The 8,984-nt window shown below is 34.5% G+C and overlaps 1 protein-coding gene across 1 annotated transcript; it reads left to right on the forward strand.

Moving 5' to 3' along the window:
* The first annotated feature begins 896 nt into the window (after positions 1–896).
* LOC114712563 (protein DAMAGED DNA-BINDING 2-like) lies at positions 897–6,527 on the forward strand. The gene is made up of 11 exons (XM_028897121.1): positions 897–1,209; positions 1,312–1,402; positions 1,640–1,767; positions 2,750–2,872; positions 2,975–3,063; positions 3,238–3,358; positions 3,683–3,774; positions 4,401–4,530; positions 4,776–5,024; positions 5,119–5,315; positions 6,059–6,527. Exons 1-11 carry the CDS (start codon positions 970–972, stop codon positions 6,255–6,257), a joined length of 1,659 nt encoding a protein of 552 aa, XP_028752954.1. The 5' UTR covers positions 897–969; the 3' UTR covers positions 6,258–6,527.
* The last annotated feature ends 2,457 nt before the right edge of the window (positions 6,528–8,984 follow it).

An 8,984-nucleotide genomic window follows, 5' to 3' on the forward strand; every position in this document is an offset into this window, starting at 1 on the left:
TATGTGGTCCACACTCCTGAAAGTATATCAGTCATCATATGGTGAAATCCAAGCAATCTAGTTGGGTCCTCCACTTTCTGCACATTCACTTTGTCATTTTCATCTCCAGAAACTGCCCACTCCCTCTCACACACATTCGATCGACATCTTAAAAGTAGTAGCAGTATCAAATATATAACTTCAACAAACACAGAGAAGGAAGGAATGTTAACAAACTTACCTCTGTCTCACCGCAAATTCCTCCTCTTCTCTCTTCCTCACCTTCGATCGATTGCCGCAATGTAGCCGTTCCGTCGTTCTTTTCCTTTCTCTTCTTCGACGGTGACCACCAAACGCTCTTCCTTCTTCTCTTCTCTCTTCTTCGACGCCGGTAGTAGCTTCCTCCTCCGCTCTCTTCTCCTCTCTTCTTCGCTCCGTCGGCTGCAACAGGGATCGAGAATGAGAGAGTCGAAAAACCCCCTCTGTTCCCAACTTTTGTTTAAAATAACACTGAGGGCGGTTTGGTCTTTTCGTCTAAGAAAATAATCCCAAAATGGTCTGCTGGTACCAAATCGGGATTACTGAAATTCGACGGACGTTTTTGGGCTTTTGGAGTTGGAGGTGCATTTTTCTGGCATTTTCCCTATAACATGCCAACAAGTCATATCTATTTTTGGCACAGAACAAGCCACGTGTCATACGAAAAGTAGGACAGTCTCTAGCCTGGAAAAAGGGGACCCTAACTAAGATTCCATGTTTGCCCTTTGTACGAAATCTTATATTTGGCTAGCAAAGGAACAAAACGGCAGACACATTAAGCACTTTGGGCATATCTGTAATCTCACCCCCGCCGACCGACCAATGCCCGGAGATCAAAGTCGGTTGAGTCGTTCCATTTCGCACCAATTTTCCCTCTTTTGTTCTTAGTCACTCTCATTTCTCCTCCACTTTTGCCTTTTGGTTTTGCCTTTTCATTTTCTGTTGGAGAAAATGGCTCCGGTTACTCGAAGAATGGCCTTCCCGAAAGTCGTCATTGAGAGGGACTCTGACTCTGAACAGAGTAGCTCTGACGAGGAACCCGATGAAGAGGAACAATCTGAAACACTGGAAGACGATGAAGAAAAGGAAAATGGCATTGCGGAGAGGGGAGACGTTGAGGGAGTTGAAGTGGGTTTGGACGCAAAGAAAGGGAAAGCACCTATCACTATCAGTCTCAAGAAAGTTTGCAAAGTTAGTGTCCCCGCCTCCCACCCCTTCTTTGCTTCCCTTTCTTCCCCTGTCCTTATTCGTGCCATTGTAATTTTGGGGTTTTTATCGTTAATGACGTTTTAGGTGTGCAAGAAGCCTGGGCATGAAGCGGGATTCAAGGGGGCGACTTATATCGATTGCCCCATGAAGCCTTGCTATCTGTGTAAAATGCCTGGTAAATGAAAAAAGCTTCTTTCTTTGCTGTTACTTTTATTCATTCCACTCTTGTTCTCTTGGTGAAATGTTCATTCTTACTTGACGCTTTTAACCTGATTTCATGTTATATTGTACTAAAAGGTCGTCTTCCTGGCTTAAAAGTAAATTTAAGTACGGAGGTATCTTTTGGAACCTTATAATTTCATTGTCGTATTTGTCCTTGACATCTTTACTTGCTGTGTTTCTTAATCCGAAGGACACACTACAATGACTTGCCCTCATAGAGTGAATTCTGAGTTTGGAGTTATTCCTGCTCCGCGCAGAAATACATGTAAACCTTTTGAATATGTGTTTGAACGGCAGCTAAGACCATCCGTACCTCCGGTAAGCATGACTGAACTGTTTCTTTCTTTTGGTCTTGAAGAATTTTTTTTTTTTTGGGGTCAATGTAGTATCAAGTATCAACGCATTTGGGCCACTTTTGCATGTTCAAACAAAGCAATAACTCAAATCATGTTCTAAGAAGCACTCTGGTGGAATTCGTCCTGTTCTTTGGCCTTTGAGTTTCCTAAATGACATTGCTGTATTAAATATATTTGGTTATTTGCTTGGTCAATGAGGCAAGATATCTTAAGTATGTTGAGAAACTAGAAGTCAAACTCCCCCTCCTGCCTATCTTAAAAAAATTTCTTGTTGAAGGATGGTGTGTGTAGTTGTTTGCCGCTTTTGTTTTTGGTTTTGCTTTTGCTTCTGTGTTTTCTGTTAAAACAGGTGCATGTTGGCATGCAGAATTAATTCTTCATACTAGTTAGCCTCATTGCAATAAGTAACCCAAACTCTCCAACTAGTTATTAAGAGTTTACAAGAAATAACTAATCTAAAGTAAACTTATTTTTTATTTTTCTAAGTTTTAATATATTGACCCTTTTGTGGCTGTGGTTCCTTTTTGTATGCTTGACTTCCCTTATTTTAATTATTGTTGTAATTCATTGCGAGAAAGAAAGTACAGCCTCTCAGCCTTTATAAGAATTAAATTTTAGCTTAGTCATTGAATGGTCGATCTACAATCACCACCAGTTGATCATATCCTATTCTTTTAGTACTACCCATGATGCTTTTCCCCTTTCGCACTGAATTCACAGTTGTTTTCATTGTGGGGATGAATCATTAGTCTTTCTTGTTCGTTTTATATACTGAGGCCCTTTAATTTTAAATTTTTATGTTTTATAGATCATGATAACTTCAAAATTTGTGATTTCACTTTATTTCTTAACCTGATAATTTTATTCCCTTTGAGAGAGATGGGGCATAGTATGAAGGAGGCCTTATTATGATGAAGTTCTTGTATTTTCTTTTTGTGCAATAGATCAAACCCAAATATATGATCCCTGACCAAGTACAGAGTGCTGTTATCAGACATCACAGTAGAAGAGTAACATGCTTGGAATTCCACCCCACAAAGAATAACATCCTCTTATCCGGAGATAAGGTCGTCTATTTATATATTATACACTGCAGTTTGTAATCAGTAAAGTTTGATGCTTAAGATTAGCAGTCCTAATTCCATCTTCCTGTTTTTTAATTCTAAAAGAAAGGACAAGTTGGAGTCTGGAATTTTGAAAAAGTAGATGAGAGGACGGTCTATGGAAATATACATTCATGCATAGTAAATAACATGAGGTGAGTTTCTTTTTCTTTTCTTTTCTTTTCTTTTTTTTTCCTGTTCAAACCATGGCATGTTTTAATCGATATATAAATGTTTCATATTCATTGTGTGCCAACATCTTTACATTTATTTTTATCTTTGGAATGATACTAATTTTGAAGGCTAATTGCAATTTGGCAACCTTGTAGGTTTAACCCTAGAAATGATTGTATGTTCTACTGTGCTTCCTCAGATGGCACCTTTAGTTACACAGACCTGGAGACCGGAATTTCATCCCTGCTAATGGACCTTAACCCTGACGGATGGCTGGTGATATATTTCTTCTTTGCTCTTTTCTTTGTTACCTACTCTTCACAATCTTGATTGATTGGTGATGGCTGAAGTTCTAACCATAATCTCAACTTACCTTTTCCGCTTCAAGGAAAGATCTCTAGGTTGTGCATTTAGCATCGTTTTAATTTCTTTCAGCCCAAATTAACATAGGTCAAAGACAAGACTTTTGCTTCTTCTGTAGGGGAATATATGGCAATGCATGAGTGAAAGATATGGAAGAAGATTCATTGGACTTTGCGTGTGAATTTGTGTTTAATCTTTCTACAGAAGAAAAATTTTGCTTTTGTATGTTCTGATTAGGGTCCAAGCAGTTGGAAAATGCTTTATGGCATGGATGTTAACTTGGAGAAAGGTCTTGCGCTTGTTGCTGATAACTTTGGCTTTCTTCATTTGTAAGTAATTTTTTAAATATCTTCCTTTGTCCGGGTGCAGTAGCTGTTTGATGCAAAGTGATACATAGCAATACGCTCTGGTACAATTTTTTTTGAAAATTTTTTGTATCACACGCTTGTTCATCATAACCTTAGTTGCAACTTTCCTGTCTTTGGGTTGTGATGATTTAAGTTTTTGAAACGCCATTGTGTGCATTTGTTCACTGTGTATAGTGTGTGTACTGAAATTTATATTTAGGTGAAATTTGGCCTGCCTCTCATTTTTTTGATCTTGAGTATCTATGTTATGCTTGGGTATTGACAACTGGTGGTTAAATATATGATATGATTATCAGTGCATTTGGTAGGGGCTGGCCTATTCTTGCAGAGGACTCTGTCAGTCTGTTCATTGTCTGGGTTTTAGGGCCGTACTTTGTTGAAGCTGTTAAAGAACATATCATACAGAAAAAACTTATTTTGTTCAGCATAAGAGAATTGAAGTATACAAGCATAATGTAATAACTTTTGGAATTGTGATTTCTACTTGATAATAAAAAAGCTGAAAGCTCTAATATTCTTGCTATATGTTAGTTGGATATGAAATTACTTAGCTAAGAAATATTTTATAATCTTGGTGCCATTTATAGGGTAGATACTCGCACCAACTACAAGACTGGCAATGCCATTTTGATTCATAAGAAAGGTACCAAAGTTGTTGGTCTTCATTGCAATCCAGTACAACCTGACCTCCTCTTGAGTTGTGGAAATGATCACTTCGTGAGTTCACTTCCTTTTGCATTTTCGTATTACTGCTAGCGTACAAACATCTATGGTATGCATTCATTATGTGGGATTTTTGCCACTTTTCTTGCTCCTGAAGCGGATAGAAACATCTATTTGATAGCTATAGCTTTATTATAACATTTATGTTTGGATATGTGCCTCTCGTTATAATCTTTCAGATCTTGAATCCCAATTGTTCCCAAGGCATGTTATGGTGTATTTTTTTTTTTTTTTTCCAGGCTCGTATTTGGGATATGCGTCGGTTGGAAACTGGTTCATCCCTTTATCAACTTGAGCATGGTCGTGTAGTTAGCTCTGCATATTTTTCTCCTATTTCTGGGATTAAAATCCTTACGACATCACTGGACAACCGCCTTCGCATATGGGATTCCATATTTGGCAATATGGATTCTCCAAGCCGCCAAATTGTACATAGTCATGATTTCAATCGGTATTTGACTCCTTTTAGAGCTGAATGGGATCCAAAGGTTTCCTACTTCCTCCCCAGTTTTCATTTCTTCTGTTAAATCTCACATTTCATTATGGTTCCAAGTATTACCCCCCTTTTTTGGGTGATTGCAGGATCCATCAGAGTCCCTGGCTGTTGTTGGTCGTTATATCAGTGAAAATTATAATGGAGCTGCCCTGCATCCTATTGATTTTATAGATACCAGTACAGGGCAATTGGTAGCAGAGGTCATGGACCCAAACATCACAACCATCAGTCCCGTGAACAAGCTGCATCCACGTGATGATATTCTGGCATCTGGAAGTTCTAGGTTTGTACCGTCTTTGATTTTATTCCTACATCATCATTCAATTGAATGGCTGTTATTAAAATTTATTACACCAGATGCAAGACTCATTAATCTGTGCCATTATTTCAGCCAAAGAAAAAGGGGGAAAAAAAAATTATGCAGCTATCGGCTAGTATTAAAGCTGACTATTAATTCTCGGCTAATGAGATTTGACCTGTAATCCATACGATAAGTACCTCTTTTGTTTGAGGGAAATAATGGGGAGGGGATTTAATTACTTCAAGTTTTAAAAGGGAGAGATGGGGTTGAAAGTTTCTATTTAGTTTTTATTGCCATTCTCTCTTACATTTTCCCTTTATTAAAATTTAATAACTCCACTTTTCCATATTTTCTAAATCAAACTCATTAGAATCTCCCATCCCTTTTATTCCCTTGGAAACAAACAGATGGTTAAGGCTTTTATCCTTCCATATCAAAAGAACTTTTTAAAGCTGACTCTAGACCTTCATAACAAGTCCATATGAAGCATGATTTTTCCTTGCTCCAATTCGGAGCTGATTATCTGATTATCTTAATTATGGAAGCTTGTTTAGTCTGTGTGTACACGTTATCTATGCAAATTATTGAGAATTATGAATGCTGATTTCACTTTGACCAGTTTTTTCTGTCTACTTGTTAGATTTAAGGGTTGAAATCAAATGAGAACATGAGAAAATAACCTTGGTCTCTTTTAATTCTTCGACTGACTTGTGTTACCTATGTAGATCACTGTTCATATGGAAGCCTAAAGAGAAGTGTGAACCTATAGAGGAGGAAGAAGAGAGGAAAATTGTTATATGTGCAAGTGCTGAGAAGAAGAAGGGCCAGAAGAAAGGTCGGAAGAAGGGCGATGATGATGATGATGATTCTGATGATGATGCTTTCATAGCCAAGCTTAAGAAGTCAAAGTCAAAAAAGCATTGAGCATTGTGTCATAGTTGAACCACTTTCCATTTTACCTTGTAATTTTGTACAGGTGGGCAAATTTTCCTCCTAATTTTGTTGTTTTGGAATGGGAGGGATGCCATCATCATGTAGTGAGCTCGGCTTTTCTGTTATGCTTTATGCGATGGCAGGGTTGGTTGTGTAGACTTTTGATATGTACATCTATTGGTATTAGAAACAGTCTAGCATCTTTTGATTTTATGTGAAATTGTACCTGTATGGTGATATTAGAATAGAAAGGTATAGTTTTGAAGCTTAGATTGAGATCTTTTTCCTGTGTTTAAATATCTGTAAATATAGCGGTAGCCTAGTAGGTTCAGATTTTTTAGTTTTATTTTATTGGTTAAAAAATTGAGGCAAAAGTAACTTCCATAATCTGTAATAAGTTGTAACAAATCTAATTCTTAATTAAGTCACTTTTTAATTATCTCACGAGAATCAAGTAAACTTGACAGCATTATTAAAATTGTCTGGAAATTGCATTGATCTGCATCTAAACCTACGTACTATAGCGTGAAATATGTATTTAATCGTTTATAAAGTGACTCACATTCTGTTCTGGTTTGCGAATCTTTCCTAGACTCTGACTTGTATAGAAAATTCGATGGAGTACTGTTTACAAATATTGAACATAATTCATTTTAAAGACGGGCACTTGTGCAATCATTGTGAATCATGAATCCAATTAAATAGCAAGAAAATTTATCATCTTATGTTCTCTTGTACAATCTTCCCCTTAATATTTCTCCGATATAAAAGTGAGTTAGGGAGTTAATTTTAGTTTTAAATGTAATACTCCTCCTGTCCTTAATATAAGACCCATTTAACTAATTTGATTAAATTAAGGAAGTTAGGTAAGTTAGTTAATTATAAGAAAAGTGACTTTTCCTAAAACACCATAATCATCTTTCTTAAGACCTTCTCTCCCTCTTCTACTTGATTATGATTGAGGGAGTATCTATAGGGGTAATTTAGAGAAAATTAATAAATGACTAAAATCAACTCAAAAATTGGGTCCTATATTAAGGATCGGAGGAGTAGCTTATATTTTTGGCAAAAAAAAAATGTAATACCTTATTTTATTTTTTTCCTATCATATTTATCATTTTTTAAAAATAGTTTATCTAACTTAAAAACTTGTCATATAGGGTTATTTTAGGGAGACAGTGTTATATTTGTTATAAAAAAAAGTAATTTATTTAACTTTATTATTTTACTCAAACTAGTTAAGTAGTTTTTTACACTAGAAAGGGATGATAACATAGCAGTTTATTTTCATATACATGATAAGGCCCTGTTGCTGTTAATTTAGTACATTTAATTTTATTGTCGTTGATGTTTTGTGAAGGGAAAAAAAAAGAAATAAGAATATACTTGATAGAAATAAAATATGATCATTTCATATTTCTTATCCCTTGGCATGCCTGAAGCTTGTATAAAGAAACATACAATATGCATGTTACATTTTATCACCATCAGTCTCAATTTGGATTTAAGAATCACTCCCTCCTTTTTTCATAGAATACAAATTACATAAATAAAAAAAAGTTAGTTAAAATTAATAAATACAATAAATATATAAAGAACATAACTTATTTTTCAAAAATACCATGAACAGGGAATGAGTGAGTTAGCGGATAATTAATGCAATGAGACTAACTAGTAATTAATGTAAGCAAAACTGAAAAATACACTCCCTCCTGTTTTAAATATAAAACTTATTTTGTAGTGTAAATTACATTATAAAATAAGTTTTATTTACATTACAAAATAAATTTTACATTTAACACTGGAGGAGTAGTAAAAATCTTAGATAGATAGCAATACCTCTGTTGTTAAAGCATTCAATTAAACTAAGTCTTAAATAATTTGTAGTTTATGATCAACATAAGTCATTACTTTTAAGGAGCAAGCTACGTGTTTCTTCAGGTAAGAATATAGGTAATAAAAAATGTGATAAAGTGAACCTAAACTAAAATGCAAAATATTAAATATAAATGCAATATGCAAATGTCCTGAAATCTACATGAAAATTAAATGAAACTAAATGAATACAAATGCAATTTGGGGGAAGATTTTTTTTTTAGAAGAAAAAATTAAAATGCTGAAAGGAAAATTGAGCAAAAAAAAAGCAAAACCAAGGGTTTTCTTTAAGCACAGTAGAGGAAACAATTTAAGATTTGTATGGAATTAACTTTCACAGCCTAAATCAATTAATTAGACTAAAGAGAAATGACAATTACCTACTTGAAATAAAAGAAATCCTTAAATTCAAAAACACTTAAGCCATTAGAGAATAAGGCTAGTTAATTAAACCATTAAAACCAATAACAATTTGTTCAAATTAATTCTAAAAATTATGCTTAAAATCACCTAATTAAACAATTAAACAATTTACCAACTGAATTAAACAATCAAGAGATAAAAGAACCCAAATTTGCAATTCAAACCACATTAACAATTAAATTTACAATGAGAACCCAATTATAAATTCAATTAATAATACAAAGGTTAATAAACATAAATTTTAATAAGTATCTCAACACAAATATAATCCAATCCAAAAATAAAAATGACAATCTAAAACTAAATTGTCTTATGAAAAGACAACTCGAAATTATTATTTAAAAATAATTGATTTTAAGTCCTTAAATTAAAAAGATAAATAGAGTATTATTTCTATGTAGTCTTCAAATGTTAGCTAAA

The sequence above is a fragment of the Neltuma alba genome, unplaced genomic scaffold (assembly GCF_004799145.2).
Source record: "Neltuma alba isolate B1F8T4 unplaced genomic scaffold, ASM479914v2 tig00001841_pilon, whole genome shotgun sequence".
NCBI classification, from domain to species: domain Eukaryota; kingdom Viridiplantae; phylum Streptophyta; class Magnoliopsida; order Fabales; family Fabaceae; genus Neltuma; species Neltuma alba.